This window comes from Callospermophilus lateralis, chromosome 3 (genome assembly GCF_048772815.1).
Source record: "Callospermophilus lateralis isolate mCalLat2 chromosome 3, mCalLat2.hap1, whole genome shotgun sequence".
Lineage (NCBI taxonomy): Eukaryota > Metazoa > Chordata > Mammalia > Rodentia > Sciuridae > Callospermophilus > Callospermophilus lateralis.
Window position 1 is genome coordinate 133,125,582 of NC_135307.1, and position 16,758 is coordinate 133,142,339.

General features: G+C 39.1%; 1 protein-coding gene across 2 annotated transcripts in view; it reads right to left on the reverse strand.

Moving 5' to 3' along the window:
- The window catches only part of Prc1 (protein regulator of cytokinesis 1), a 27,370-nt gene extending 13,353 nt beyond the window's left edge, over positions 1-14,017 (reverse strand). For both annotated transcript variants that reach the window (XM_076851315.1, XM_076851316.1), the window contains exons 1-6: positions 13,910-14,017; positions 5,423-5,555; positions 5,074-5,196; positions 1,814-2,047; positions 1,568-1,738; positions 324-473 (exon numbers count right to left, since the gene is read on the reverse strand). In XM_076851315.1, the coding sequence (XP_076707430.1) occupies positions 324-473; positions 1,568-1,738; positions 1,814-2,047; positions 5,074-5,196; positions 5,423-5,555; positions 13,910-13,920 (822 nt within the window). In that variant the 5' untranslated portion in view covers positions 13,921-14,017. The remainder of the gene's footprint in view (positions 1-323; positions 474-1,567; positions 1,739-1,813; positions 2,048-5,073; positions 5,197-5,422; positions 5,556-13,909) is intronic.
- Between the last annotated feature and the right edge of the window lie 2,741 nt (positions 14,018-16,758).

Sequence of the window (16,758 nt, forward strand, 5' to 3'; positions counted from 1 at the left end):
CATTCCCAGCCCTTCTTATTTTTTGAGACAGGTCTCACTAAGTTGCAGAAGCTGGCCTCAAACTTGTGATCCTCCTGCCTCAACCTCCTAAGTCACTAGGATTATAGACATACCCTAGGTGCTCGGTATTTTGCCTTTTAAAATAAAATTATAACACAATACTCTGTAACAATCATATTATAGGAGCCAGAATACAGAAGATAGAAGATAAGCAGGCACTTTTAAGAGTAGGCAGGCCCAAGGGAGAAATAGGTAAGGATGTTGGACTAGACTCAGGAAGACTCACAGAAGACTGCTTACCCAGCACCCATTCAGTTTCTTACCGCTTTCCTGACCTTGGCTTTTGACCCAGTCATAATCATTGCCACAGCTTCTCTCTCTTCTTCAGGTATCTGCAACCTGTCCCAGAGTTCCCGGATTTGAGCACGAAGTCCCTCACACACTGCTTCGTTTTGTGATTTTTGCATTTCCAGCTGTATCAAGGAAAGGCTGTGGTTAAAGCAAAATAGTAACACACAAAAGGCTAGTCCTCTGCAGCAAGGAATGTCTGGACCCAAATGAAGAAGAAGCATTTATACTGTGATTCCCATTTTTTTTTTTTTTTTTTTTTTTGTACTTTGGGATTGAACTCAGGGGCACTCAGCCACTGAGCCACATCCCCAGCCCTATTTTGTATTTTATTTAGAGACAGGGTCTCACTGAGCTGCTTAGTACCTGGCTTTTGCTGAAGTTGGCTTTGAACTTGCAATCTTCCTACCTCAGCCTCCTGAGCTGCTGGAATTATAGGTGTACACCACTGTGCCTGGCTTCCCAAGAGAAATTTTTTGATGCATTCTGAACATAAGATGTAAGGCTGTCACTATGGGAGGATCTCAGACCTCAAGAACAGGATTCCAATGTTGAATTGAAAGTTTTTTCAATCAAACAATATGCTTGGGGCTGGGGATTACAGCTCAGTGGTAGAGTGCTCACCTATCAAGCTTGAAGCCCTGAGTTCAATCCCCCATATCATCAAAATAAATGAATGAATGAATAAATAAATATAAAAATAGTTATTTAAAAAACAACTATGTATATCAAATGGATGTCATTTCATCTGATTGTAATTTCATATTCTTAGAATATTTCATCTCTTATTTACTTAAAAATTAAGTGTTTTTTTTTTTAAATTCTTTTTTAGTTGTAGATGGACACAGTATCTTTATTTATTTATTTTTATGTGGTGCTGAGGATCGAACCCAGGGCATCACATGTGTGAGGCAAGCGTTCTACCACTGAGCTACAACCCCAGCCCCAAGGTTTATATTTTTTTAAAAAAGAAAAAAATCAGGGCTTAGGGTAGAGCCCAGTGGTAAAGCACTTGCCTAGCATTTTTGAGACCCTCAGGGTTCAATCCTTAGTACCAAAAGAATAAAACCAAGATCATATATCCTAAGTTACTTTTTTTATTCTCCCTTACTCTCTTAATGTACACTGGCACTTATTTAAGACAAAAGGAAAAACTGCCAGTTTTTTCAAGGTGCTACACACTATTGAGATCCAGGGTCTTAATTTGAGACAATATTACCTGCCGCAGCAACTTTTGTAGTGTTGCAATATTCTCCAAAGACAAACAAAAGGCATCTTCATCTTCACACACCACATCTCTTTCAAAGCTTGTGTCCGGTGTGTGATCTAATTCTTCCATACACAGTATGATCTGTCTCTTTATGTTGACAAATTCTTCACGCCTAGATGCCTATTAAAAAAAAAATAAAGTAACCTATAGGAAGGCCAGAAGGACTTTTGGGAAGTATAAATGCAGGTAGTATACCTTTGTTTCCCTCAGTGTTGCCACATGTTGTCTGAACTGGTTCAGTTCTTCTAAAGTGGGAACAGAAGTACTGTCAATGTCATAGTGGGGCATGCAAAGAATTTCACACAATTCTTGATCTTGTTCTTGAAGTAGCTTCAGTTCCTGTTTTCTCTCCTTTTTCTGTTTTCGCATTAATTCTACCTGAGTGCGCAAATCTTTTTCTAGTTGCAAGATAGTTGTTTCTCCTTCTTCCTGTATAAGACAGTATACCAATGTTACAAGGTTTCAAGTAATTCTTTCACAGGAATCACTTGAGAAGGACAGTGGAAGAGAATTGATAGACTTTCAGTTAAATTTACAAATAAATCAACTCATAATCAATAGAATATGGCACAAAGAAGAACTCCTAAGGAAGGTCCCAAATGAGGAAAGGTTAATAGATACCAGGTCACTTTTTATAAAAATAAAGGTCAATTGACAACTAAAAAAATGGTTTAAAAAATTTTTTTGGATTAAGTACAGATAGTCACCAACTTAACAGTTTCTCTCTCTCTCTCTCTCTTTTTTTTTTTTTGGCAGGGGGTACTAGGGATTGAACCCAAAGACATTCAGTCATTGAGCCACATCTCTTGCCCTTTTTTATTTTGAGACATGGTCTCACTAAGTTGCTGAGTCTGGCTTTGAACTTGAGATCCTCCTGCCTCAGCCTGCCAAACCGCTGGGATTAAAGGTGCTAGGATTACCAGGCTTAATTCCCCCTACCCCCTGGTGCTTTAACCAATGAACTACACATCTCTATCCCTTTGATTTTGAGATAGGGTCTCACTAAATTGCTGAGGTTGGCCTTCAATTTGAATCCTCCAACCTCAGTAACTGGGATTATAGGTTGCACCACCACGCCTGGTTATGTTAGATTATTTTGACCAACTCCAGGCTATGTAAGTGTTCTGAGCACAAGTAAGGTAAACTAGGCTAAACTTTATTCAGCAGGTTTAGTCTGATAGCATGCATTTTTTACTTATAATAGATTTATTGCATGTAACCCTATTTTAAGTTGAGGAGCATCTGTACACTCATACCGTTCTACAAACCATCACCTTCATCTACTTCCAGAAGTTACTTAATCTTGTAAAACTGAAACTGTATTTAATAAAAAGTCTTCATTCTCTGCCTCCACCCCCAGCTCATCACAACCATCATTCTACTTTGTGTCTCTATGAATTTGACTTCTTTAGGTACCATAGCACTTTTGCAAAAAACATATATTGGTTGAAAAGCTGGCTTTGAGTTAGCAAGAAGGTATCTATATCTAGCTTCAATGAGCATGGTGCCTATATCACTGCTACTCAGGAGGCTAAGAAATGGGAATCGCAAGTACAAGGCCAGCCTCAGCAACTTATTGAGACCATGTCTTAAAATAAGAAGTACTGGGGATGTAGCTCAGTGGTAAAGCACTCCTGGATTCAATCCCCAGCACCCATCTCAAAACAAAACAAAACCTTAATAATCTCATGAATATCACCTTACCAATAAAAATAAATTTAGTAGTCCCTGCGCTACTCTTAACTGACAAAAGGAGAAGGGGGAGTTATATGTTCTATAAACTTACACAACTTCATTTAACATTAGTAAAATAGGAACTGCCATATAATTTCAGGGAGAATGCCACTATATACCTAACTTTTCACCCAATTTCACATTAAAAGTTCAAACAACAGACTAAAGCCAGCTTAGTGGCTCACACCTGTAATCCCAATACCTCAGGCAGGAGGATTATAAATTTGAGGCCAGTCACAGCACTTAGCAAGGCTCTGTTTCAAAAAATAAAAAAGAGGGCTGAGGATGTGGCTCAAGCGGTAGCGCGCTCTCCTGGCATGCAGGGGGGGCCGGGGGGCTGGGTTCGATCCTCAGCACCACATACAAATAAAATAAAGATGTCGTGTCCACTGAAAACTAAAAATATTAAAAAATAAATAAATAAATAAATAAAAAAGGGCCAAAGATGTACCTCTGGGTTCAATCCCCAGTACCCTCCCCAATCAGAAAAAGGCTAAAGAGAGAGAAATTGATATTCCAAAAAAAAAAAAAAAAAAAAAAAAAATCAATTATTTTTATGTCATTTACACTGATTCCAAGAAATCCTACTGATGTCATGGTCTGCCTGATTTCTCTGCCGCTAGGTATGAATTATCCCCAACCCTTTAAAGATAGTCTCTCTCCTAGTCTGATTCCATCTAAACACACAGGCAGTTCTTCCTGTAACAGCAAGAGGGACCAGAGAACCTTATTAGTACATCTTTACCTAGCCAAGCTCCATCTGTTCTTTCATAATTCTAACACTGTTTTCACTAGCTCTAAGCAGAGCTGTTTCAGCACCCTGTCTCCTGATATCCTCACTCAAATCCCTGACTTATGTTGGACCACATACAGCTATCTCTCAGCTGCCTACACTGATAATCATGGCCTGCTGAGCTAGATATGTTCTCTTGGCTTTTGAGACTTTTCTTCTGAGGGAGCCCTCTGGCTGATTCAGTGGCATACAACTTTGGAGTAGGAAAAGAACCACAAAGGTTGAATTTTGGGGTAACTTTTCCTTTTATCACTAGTTACTTTTGCTTCCTAGGTACCTCTTTTCATTTTCTCTCAGAGAAAGAATAGCATAATATTATCTGTGCCTACCTTTTTCTCCAAGTCAATTTTTTAAAAAATTAATATGCTCTACAAAGCAGAACTATAGCAAAAATCTTCTTTCTTTTTAAATTTTAATTAATTTATTTATTTATTTTTAAATAATTTTGTATGTTGAGGATTGGTGATTTTCTTTTTTTAAAATTTTCTTTTATTTTTATGTGGTGCTGAGGATCGAACCTGGGGGCCTCGCACATGCTAGGCGAGTGCTCTACCGCTGAGCCATAACCCCAGCCCTCTTTTTAAAATTTTTGTATATTTTTTTAGTTGTAGATGAACAAATATATATATATATAGTGCTGAGGATTGAACTCAGTGCCTCACACGTGCGAGGCAAGGCTTTGCCACTGAGCTACAGCCCTAGCCCCAAGAAGCTTAGTTCTGATCACCTATTAGTTGTTCCATTTCTTTTTTATTTATGTTCTCTACATAAATAAAAAAATCACTTTACAGAACTAACTGGCTAAGTACCATGCTCTCCCTATTTTTCCAATAAAAACCCTATAAGGAAGTCTTCTGTCTATAGTCCAAAGTCATTGCTTCTTCCTAAATCTCAAACCCAAGCTGGATACCCGCAAACTGCCATGTACCTGAAATGGCTCAACATGTAACTCACTGCACAGGGTGTTCAACTCTTTTTGGCAGATGGATATGCTTTTGATAAGCCTTTCCTTCAGGCTCTCTTCTTCAGCAATCATCATATCCAGAAGATCCTATAAAAGAGAAAATAATCCATATAAGTTTAGAGCCACAGAAGAAAACCCCAACACCAAAATGTTCATAATACAAAATATCAAGAAAAGGCTTAACAAACAAACAAAAACAGGAAAAGCCTAAGAACAAAACAGGAAAAGCTTATAATATCCTAGTGTAGGTGATCATATTTCTCAGGTGAGACACCAGCATCCTTATGTCTGACACCAGTATTACTCAACTCACCTTGATATGCTTCTTTACAACCTCAGTTCTTTGTAACCTCTGGTCTTCTGGAATCCCAATCAATTCCCATATTTCCCGAAGGTGATTTAGGGCTTTCTGGAGACATACAATGGACTCCTCTGCGAGTACCTCACTGAAAAACAAAACAAAACAAATTCACCTGTTACATCAATCTTTGCCTACAGACTAAAAGTAGTACCTTCAGGAACTAAATAGACTATCTTTTCAGCAGCTTTAAAGCTGAATTTAGCTTAATTCACCTCTGACTATTCCTTTTACCTTCTCCTCCCGTACAAGCCAAACAAAATTCAAAATCACATTCCATCATGGAAATTCACTCTTCTGAATGGTACTCAGAATCTGGGTTTTCATTGATGATTCTACTTTTAACAGTATAATAATCATAAATGCTTTTATTAAAGAAAAATTAGGCAAAATGTCAGCAAAATAAACTAACATGAGTTTGCTGTTAAGAAGCAAGTGATTTAATTATTATTATTATTTTTTCAAGGTACAAGGCAAATTCAAGGCCTTGCATATATGACAGGCAAATACTCTGACCTACATTCCCAGACCCTTATTTTTTATTTTTATTTTTTTTAAGATGTTGATGGACCTTTATTTTATTCATTTATTTATAAATGGTGCTGAGAATCAAATCCAGTACCTCACACGTTAGGCAAGCGCTCTACCACTGAGCCTCAGCCCCAGCCCCAGCCCCTCAACTCTTTAATTTTAAACAGAATATAACCAAGTTGCTGAGACTGGCCTCAAACTTGTGATCCTTCTGCCTCAGCCTCCTGAGTAGCTAGGATTACTGAGTGCATCACCACGCCGAGCCTGATCTTATTCTCAAATTACAACTAGTAACCCAAAGAATGGCTAAAATTACTAAGATGAATATCAATGTTGGTAAAGATGTAGAAAAGCTGAACTTTCATACATTGCTAGTAAAGTGTATAAATCAGTACAACCATGTTAATATATATTAGCAACATCTATTAACATTGAACTCATTGTGGTGGTGCAATCATCCTAGCAACTATCATCCCAGCAACGTGGGAGGCTAAGGCAGGAAGATCACAAGTTTGAGGCCAGCCTCAGCAATTTTCAAGGCCCTAACTTAGACTCTGTCTCACAATAAAAATAAAAAATAAAAAGGACTGGGGATGTAGCTCAGTAATAAAGCACTCCTGGGCTAAATCCCAGGTACCAAAAATAAACAACAAAAAACTGAACACAAGCCAGGCATACTAGCACACATAATCCCAGAGAATCAGAAGACTGAGGCAAGAGGTTCACAATTGAAGGCCAGCCGGGGAACTTAGCAAGACACTGTCTCAAAATAAAAAAAATAAAAATAAAAAGAGGTTAGGACATAGCTTAGTAGTAGAGTACCCCTGGGTTCAATCCCCAGTAATGAAAAGGAAAAGAAAAGGAGCAAGGTACATGCAATATTAATAAAGCTAAAACATTTAATTATGCTAAGTGAAAAAAGTCAAACCCTACATATCATAATGATTCCATTTTATAACATTCTAGGAGAGATAAAAATTTAGTAAAAGAACCAGGCAGGGTGGCACACACCTAAAATGACTCAGAAGGCTAGAAGATCCCAAATTCTGAGGCCAGCCTCAGCAATAGCCAGATCCAGTCTCAAAAAATTAGGGCGGGGTTGTGGCTCAGTGGTAGAGCATTTGCCTCACATACATGAAGCACTGGGTTCGATTCTCAATACCACAATGAATAAATAAAGGCCCATCAACAACTAAAAATAAAATAAATTTAAAAAAAGGGCTGGGGTGTAGGTGTATCTCAGTGGCTCACTGCTCCCTGGGTTCAATACCACAATGAATAAAATAAAGGCCCATCAACAACTAAAAATAAAATAAAATAAATTTAAAAAAAGGGCTGGGGTGTAGGTGTATCTCAGTGGCTCACTGCTCCCTGGGTTCAACCAGCAGTACAAAAAACAAACAACTTTACTGAAAAAGCAAATTAATTTCTTGAGATCAGGGAAGATCAACTGCAAAAGAGCAATAGAAACTTTTTGGGGTGATTAAATGGTTCTAGACCTTGATGGAAAATATATAATAGTATATAATTAAAACTGAACATGTCAAATGAGTTAGGTTTATTATGCATAAATTATACTGTAAATCTTTAGAAAAATAGATAAACCATAAGAAAAACTTAGGAAGCTAGGTACAATGGCACACACTTGTAATCCCAGCAATTTGGGAGGCTGAGACAGGAGGATCATGAGTTCAAAGCCAGCCTCAGCAGGTTCCTGAGTAACTTAGCAAGATCCTGTCTCAAAACAAAAAGAGCTAGAGATGTGACTTAGTGGTTAAGCATCTCTGATTGGGCACAGTGGAACATGACTATAGAGGCGGGATAACCACAGGATGGAGACCAGACTGGGCAACTTAGACACGAATTGGTGTTAATATACTATGTATACGACCAGAGGTATGAAAAATTGTGCTCTATATATGTAATAAGAATTGTAATGCATTCCGCCGTTATATATAAATAAAAAAAATACAGCTAACATAATGGTAAAATTGTGATTTATCTAATGTCAAGAACAAGACAAAGATGCCTACTTTAACCACATCTTACCAGAAGTATTAGACATCTAAATAAGCCCCCCCTCCAAAAAAAAAAAAAGGAATAAAAGAAATAAAGATCAGTAAGAAAGTCATAACACAATCTATTGTCAGATGGTGGTGTTTTATTTAAAGTCCTAAGGAATCTACAAAACAAAAAACCCTGTCTCAAACTAAAAAAAATTAAAAAATTAAAAAAAAAGAATGAGAGGCTGGAGGTGTGGTTCAGTGGTATAGCATTTGCCTGGCATGTGTGAGGCACTGGATTAGATTCTCAGCACCACATAAAAATGAATAAATAAAACAAAGGTATTAAAAGAAAAAAGACATAGGGGAGGGGAAAAATTAGGATGAACAAAGAAACCAGACAAGCAAGCATGTATCATTGTGTGATTGCCATCAATATAAAGTTCAAAACCTGGGGCCCAAGGTGTAGCTCAATGGTGGAGTGCCTGCCTAGCATGCACAAATCCCTAGGCTTAATCCCCAGCACCAAGGAGGGATGCAGTTCAAAACGAGGCAAAACTAACCTATGCTCTCAGGAATCAGGAGAGTGGTCCCCTTGGTTCTAAAGAAGGAATGATTGGGAGAGGCCACAAAGAAGGCTTCTGGGATACTTACACAGGTGTATTAACTTCGTTAACATTTCTACATGCATACTATTCTTCTATTACAAAAGTTTACTTTAACCAAAAAATTGTTTATCCCAAATATGTATTTAACTGGCATCCTGTATTTTATCTTTAAAAATTATAACCATTTGTCTGTTTTACAAACTATTTAAGGAACAGAGAGGTCTTTCCTTTAGATACAAAGACTGCCTGGGCACCAGAGAAACTAGACACTAGATGTGCTCTGATCTACTAGCCTAGATCTAGAACCTGGGAACATTCACAAAAACCTTCAGACATTTCTCTAGCCACGAAATCCCATTTTAAAGTTGCCTGTTCCTGAAGAAAATTCTACACAGATACCAGTTGCCTATACCAGACAGCCAATATCAATAACCTGATATAATCTAGTGCTTCAAAGAATTGACTGTGTTTCTTTTATTTAAGAAATGTTAGCAAGTAATAAAGCATTTATTTAATATGATCTCAGTGAACTAAAGTGCAGCTAAAGAACTTCCCCAAGCAAAGACTCTTCACACTTCAATAAAAAGGAGAAACAAGTCAAGATCCTACTATAAATAACTCTCAAGATCTAATCTGTGGTCAATATTTGATATGAATGTAACCCTCATGGTTTGCACACTTGGCTCCTTTCATCTGCCACAGTGTCCTCTGGAAAGCTATGAACTTGTCATAAACAAAGACAGGGACCACCATGTTTTTACCATCTTCATTTTACCAGACCCTAATACAGAGAAGTTGTTTGATAAATGTAAAACAAATGGCTTTGAATTCCTATCAAAGATTCCAGATCCATCAGAATTTATGCACTTTCAGATCCTGACAATCAGGTTTATAAGAAAGATCTTGTAATGAAAGTAAAAAGTGATCATTTTTTCCCCCCTGAACAGTAGAAAATCCAGTACAATGGGCAAATAATTTGAGAAGTCATTTCTCCAAAGATATACCATGGCCAATAAACAAACAAAAAGATGCTCAATAATGTTAGTTATTAAGGAATTGCAAATCAAAGCCACAATGAGATACCATGGCATAGCCACCAAGATTCCTATATTTAAGACAAATGTTAAGTATTGGTGAGAAACTAGAACCCTCATACACTGCTTATGGGAATGCAAGATGATACAGCTCTTCAAAAACGGGTCTGTCAGGTTCTAAACAGTTAAACATTGTTATCATGCAACCCCAATATCCATTACTAGATATTTACCCAAGAGAATTAAAAAGATGACCATACAAAAACTTGTTCAGGAATGTTTATAGCAGCATTACTTACAATAGCCAAAAAGTGAAAACACCACAAATGGATAAATAACATGTAATGTATCAATACACTGGAATATTATCAGGCAATACACTTTGAAAACATTATCCTAAAGGAAGCAAGTCACTAAGGACCACATAGTTAGGATTCATTTGTGTGAATGATTCCTTTGTGTGAATTACCCAGAACAGAAAAAATAGTTGTGAATATGTAGACCATAGGCTAAAAAGATGATTGACCACTAATGGGGTTTTGGAAGAATGCTGAAAATATTCTAAAACTTCGGTGATAATTACATAACTCTGAATATTCTAAGAATCACTGTATACTTCATGAAGGTAAATTATGTGGTATGTGATATCAGAGCTGTTATTTAAAACATCTGACATATAATCTGATTTTGATTTAGTGTCTTCTTTGAAAAAACTTAAAAATCTTTGCTAATTAGTCATACAAGTCACTTTTATAAAGTAAAATCACATGAGATTGGGACATTAACTGTGGGTCTCAAATCCAATTAAAACCAAGATAAGCCACCTTGGTTGTGCATGCTCCCAGCTACTTGGGAGGCTGAGGCAGGAGGATTGAAAGTTTGAGGACAGCCTCAGCCACTCAGTGAGACCCTGTTTCAAAAAAAAAATTGGTACTAGGGCTAGGGATGTGGCTCAAGCGGTAGCGCGCTCGCCTGGCATGCGTGCCGCCCGGGTTTGATCCTCAGCACCACATACAAACAAAGCTGTTGTGTCCGCTGAAAACTAAAAAATAAATATTAAAAAAAAAATAAAAATAAAAATAAAAAAATTGGTACTAGGGATTTAACCCAGGGACACTTAACCATTGAGCCACATCCCCAGCCCCTTTCTTATATTTTAATTATTAGAGACAGGGTCTCACTAGTTGCTGAGGCTGGCTTTGAATTTGTAATGCTCCTGCCTCAGCCTCCCAAGCTGCTAGCATTACAGGCATGTACCACCACACCCGATTTCAAAATAAAATCTAAAGGGCTGGGGTATACAGCTCAGTGGTAGAGCGCTTGATGAAGTTGGTTCCATTCCCAGTACCAAAAAACAAAACAAACAAACAAACAAACAAAATCTATACAGCAAATAGCAATCTATCTGCTAGACTTCAGCAGCCTAACTAAAAGCAATATTCACACAATTTGTTATGAATTTAACTACTCCTTCAAGTTTATAATACATAACAAATTTTATTTGGTCTGATGGAAGTAGGTGTTTGAAATTTCTAAAGATCCTTGTTAGGACAGTTCACATGACAGTACAAATTTCAAAGAATTAAGAATTAAAAAAATAACATACCAAGCCCTGGGTTTGAACCCTAGCAATACAAAATAAAATGTTTTCCTCTCTTCTCAACATTTAAACTGTACCAATTTTTTCTTTTCGTTTGCATTACTTGGCACCTTTCTTATATTTCAGTGTGTTGCCATTCACACTGCCTTCAAAAGAGCCAAATCTCACCCCTCCTCAGCTCTCCTCTCCTACCACTTGGGTCCAGGTCACCATCTATCATCTCTTACCTGTATGTCAATGGGCTCTTAACTGGGCTTCCAATTTGAGCCAAAGCCTCCTTAAGTTTCCAGTCAGTACAGGTGGAGCACAGGGTTCCATTCAGAACCCTCCAGGGACTTCTCATCCCATTCAAGTTAAAGACTTGGCCTTTCCAGAAGCCCAAGGAACCCAGTTCCATTTGATATTCATTTTACCTTCTGACACCAGCACTGACTCTATCTACTCTAAGTCACAGTGGCCTTCTTGCTCTCTGGAACACCCCATATTATACGGCATAAGGGCATTTGTGTTTACAATTCCCTCTACCTGGACCCCTCTTCCCTCAGATGCTGCACAGCTTGGTTCCTCACTTTAGGTCTTTACTCGAAGATCACCTTCTTAGGAGGCCTTTCCATGACCAAGCTGCAACTACTTCTTCCTATGCTTTCTTTTTTCGGACCAGAGATGGAACCCAGGGGCATTCAACCCCTGAGCCCTGAACCATATCCCCAACCCTTTTTGAGAGTCTGTACAATGGATTGAGCCCTGGGGTGCTTTACCACTGAGCTACATTCTCACTCCTTTTTTCTGGTGTTGCTGTTTTGAGTTAGGGTCTCCCTAAATTGTTGTGACTTGCCTCAAACTTGCCATCCTCCTGCTTCAACCCTCAGTCTTCCAGCTGCTGGGATTAAAGGCCTGTGTTACCACACTGTTTATTACCTTTCTTTTCAGAATGTAACTCCTACGAGGGCAAGCATGTCAGTTTTTTTTTTTTTTTGCCACACTATCCCCAATATTTGAATTGTACTTTGTACATAATATACATTCAAGAAGTATTCTGAAAGAATAACCTGTAGATTTTAAAAAGTTGTATGACTTGAAGATGCTTCAGAGCTATCATTGTGATCCTTGCTAAATGGTTTCCTAAAAGGAGCAAATCTATTTTTCTTAGAATACATCACTAAATAACTGAAAGTGCATAAAAAATACACAAGGACACAAAAGTTGTAAAAAGAACCATTTTTTCCAGTCTCTTGAACCTAAGTCACTAGACTGGAAAAGATTTCAAGTGTTCCTCTCTACGTGATTGCCTACTTTCAGTCAACCTTCACTGAGTTACTTCCTTGTTTTTTGCCCTGGACAGTGGTAGACTCTGGAAAAGGTCTGTGAAAACTTCTGTACAACCTGTTTCAGGATCCATAATCATAGTTAATTCAGTGAAAATCTGACAATCATTGTTTCTGAGGCCTATTTCTCATATCCCTTTCCAAAAATGAATACCTGAAATTCACAAGTACCCCAAAAACCTAGCTTTGGGTTAGAGGAATCCTAGTTGCCCTTTTAAAATCCAATTATAACCATTCAAGGGGAACTTTTTTTCCACCTTCATTCAATCACTTGAATACAGAAGATACCTGAGCTATCCATAATGAACTGTGAATAAGAGTTTCCTTTAAATGCTATTTAAAATTTTACTAGTCCTCAGAATGCACCATTAGCTTAAATGCACAGCAGTTTTAAGATAATTTCCTTTAGATAATAAGATTATTTGTGGAACTAGGACGTATCTCAGTGGTGGAGTGCTTGCTTAGCATGCTGGAAACCCTAGGTTTGATATTCCCAGCACCAATAGATGGGTTAAAAAGTTACTTGCAATTCACAACCTTATAATACTAAGTTTGTTTTGGCAAGGGTTTTAATGATTTAAACTTAATTCCTTAATTCCTATTCCCCTGAGGACAAGCATTTGGAAAAGCCTGATCAGAATTAGTAATCATGGAACCAAGAACCTTAGTGTAATCAGTTTAACCAATTAACTACAAATTATTTAATACGGAATACGCACAATACTTAACCCACTACTTTCCGAATGTAAATATCTGTATGATTTAAACACACAACTCCTACACAGATATTGTTCTTATTTAAATTGGGAAAATGCATTCGACCTCTTGCCCAATTTCACACGTCTAATCGGATTTCAAATGGACACTTCCTCCCCAGCAACGCTGCGGAAGCTGTTAAAACGACCATAAGAGAATTCCATCATCAGTTCTTTAATTTGCAAGGAAACTATGCCGTCTTTCCAAATAAGTAAAGCGTTAACACCGCAGGGTGGATACAACAGAAAGCAAAAGATGTTGTTAAAACTTCACGACTTTAAGAAATGTGAAGCCACAGACCGAGGTTTTGAGGCGGCCTTCAGTGCGAAGGAGCTGCACCTGAGGCGCTGCGGGGCGGGCTCCCGCCGCCAGCCTCAGCCCCAGCTCAGCGGCTCCGACGCTGCGCTCATACACGAACCGGGGGTGAGGCTGCGGGACCTCAGAGCAGCGCGTCAGGCTCGAACGTGCACCCGCTAGCCGCGGGTTGACCGGACATCCTATCCCAGCCCAGGGGCCTCTCGGACACCGCACCAGCCCAATACCCGGGACAGGCGTCGCTCCCTCCCACCACATCTCGACTCGCACCTTCTTCTCATGGCGGACGCTCCAAGCAGTCCCAGGGAATCGAGACCCCCGACCTCCTTCACGCGGGTACGAGCGCAGCAACCAGCAACACACACCGAAGTTCTCGCTGTGGGTAGCCGCTCCGCGAGCCGTTGGGCCCCGCGGAATTTCAAATTGAGCTCCGAGGCGGAGCAGCCATGCGATTGGTGCGGCTTCCCATCATTCCTCACGAAGCCCCGCCTCATCCCCCCCCTCCGCCAAGTCAGACTACCTCGCGGGTCGGTCTCCGCCCAAGGCAGGAGCTGCGCACTGGGCGTGGGAAGTGCAAAGGGAGAGCATGTTGGGCGGATCTCACTGTCTGCGCGTGCGCTCGGCCGCGGCTGGCTCTACTAGACCAGCTATAGCCCTGAAGTGCATCCTTTCAGAGCTTATGACGTCATCCGAGCCCCACCCGACGCGCGCAGTTTTGATTTCAAGTTCGTGGTGTTTTTAGAGGCCAAGGGGCAGGAGCAGGGAGGCTTGAGAAGCCCACCAAAGAAGGGAAGCAACTGAGCCCTGCTCATAGGCTTGGTATCTTTCTAGAGAAGTTATCCCATTTAATCATCACGACAAACCTATTAGGAAGTACTATCACCACCATACAGAGGAGACTCAAAAAAAGGTAGGAGAAAAGCCTCCCAAGCCTGAGTGTCTTGTCCAAGGCACACAACTGGTGAAAATTGGAGATCACGGCCTGGTTTTCTTTCAAATTATGTTTATTTAACTGTTATATGAAAATTTTAAGGCTTGAAATTGACGAAGTGTTTTTGTATCATCGTTTTCTCACTGAACTATATCCCTAAATGCACATATCAGATTTTTTTCCTGTGGCATGTAGATATCTCATTATTTAACAAATAATATTTGGATGAATATCCTCATACATAAATCTTTGCATCTTGCATTATTATGACGGATTCATGGAAATGTGATGCCTCCTTTTCGAAGAGGTTGTATTTATTAATTTGTCCTCCCCAACAAGGAAACGCACCCGGCGTACCCACCTCCCTTTACCCTCAGCAGTGCCAAACACTACACTTTTAAACCTCTCTGCTCATTGTACAGGCAAAAAAAAAAAAGGCATTTCCTGTTTGATTCACTTATTTTATTATAATTGAAATGACACATCTTAATGAATCATCATTTCTGTAATTGTCTCCCTTTGCCTTTTCCCTAAAGGATGCTTTGCTTCACCTCCAAAACCAGATTTTTTTTTTCCCCTTTCTTTCAGAAAAATTTCTCATTGTTACTTATAACATTTTTTAACTTGGTAACAGTATACCAAAATTCACACCACTAAATAATAGGGACAATACTCGAAATTTACTGGCACTTTTGGTTAATTAACTTGGAAGTTTTTCAAAATGCTTCAAAATTTGTATCTTCAGATGCATTCCAAGGATTAGCATTGTAACTTATCCAGAGATAAGGCATTTTGCTCTGATGTTCTTAATATCATAGCTTTGAAGCTCCACAAGTCTTACAGCCTTTGCAAAGAAGTCTATTCAGAGAATATATTCAGCACGTAAACTGTGTGTATACCGTGATTCTGACCCTATTACAGTGCCATGTTGTATTTCTACCAAATGGTACTATTCTATAGCACAAATACAATGCACTGTCACTGTTTATTTACTTGGCTATAGAATCCTTCTGAAACCAGATATTCCTTCTGTGAACTAACATCTCTGTCAACAGTGTCTTTGATCTTATCCACGAACCTGACATAAGACCGTCAAAAGATTTTTTTTTTCCTCCTGGTACTAGTGATTGAACCCAGGGGTGCTCTACCACTGAGCTACAACCCAGCCCTTTTTATTTTTTATTTCAAGACAGGATCTTGCTAAATTGTCCAGACTAGCCTTGAACTTGTGCCTCAGCCTCCATGTCACTGGGATTACAGGCCTGTGCCACCATGCCAGCCAGTATCGAAAATGCTAGCTAGCTAGTTGATGCATGTCTTCTCCTTAGAGTGTGCTCTGATACAGCATTATTGTTCTTCTAGTAAAGAATTCAATTATATGTTTTGACTTTCTTTCTTTTGATAAGTGGAAGCACTGTGAAAGGGGAACAGATGGGAAGCAGAGCAACTGCAAGAGACAATCTTGCAAAAACCCAAGCAAGAGACAACAATAAAGACCTCTGTTGTGGAAATGGTAAGGAGGGGATGAACTAGAGACATTTTGAAATAAGAATCAATAGGAGGGGCTGGGGATGTGGCTCAAGCAGTAGCGCGTTCGCCTGCCGTGCGGGCGGCCCGGGTTCGATCCTCAGCACCACATACCAACAAAGATGTTGTGTCCGCCGAGAACTAGAAAATAAATATTAAAAATTCTCTCTCTCTCTCTCCTCTCTCACTCTTAAAAAAAAAAAAAAAAAAAAAAAAAAGATTTGTTTAAAAAAAAAAAAGAATCAATAGGACAAGGGGACAGACTAAATGTGAGGGATAGAAGGGAAAAATCAGTAATATCAAGGATAGTTTCTTTTACAAAAAATGAACAAAATTTGAGTAGATGATAATGTCAATTAAAAATGGGAAGAAGAGCAGATTTAGGGCTTTAAAGAGTGGACAAGAGGTTCCATTTGTAACTTTTAGACATTTAGAGTTTGTGAAATGACCAGGTAGGAAATACTAGTGTGAGTGAAGCTTAGCAAAAGCCTGAGATCTGGAAATAGATCCCCACAATAAAGGAGAGAGAGAGATGTCAATAAATGGGACAGGCATACAGAAGTAATCAAAGGAGACAGATGGACTACAAAAATTGCAGAACAGGGGCTGAGGATGTGGCTCAAGCGGTAGTGCGCTTGCCTGGCATGCATGCGGCCCGGGT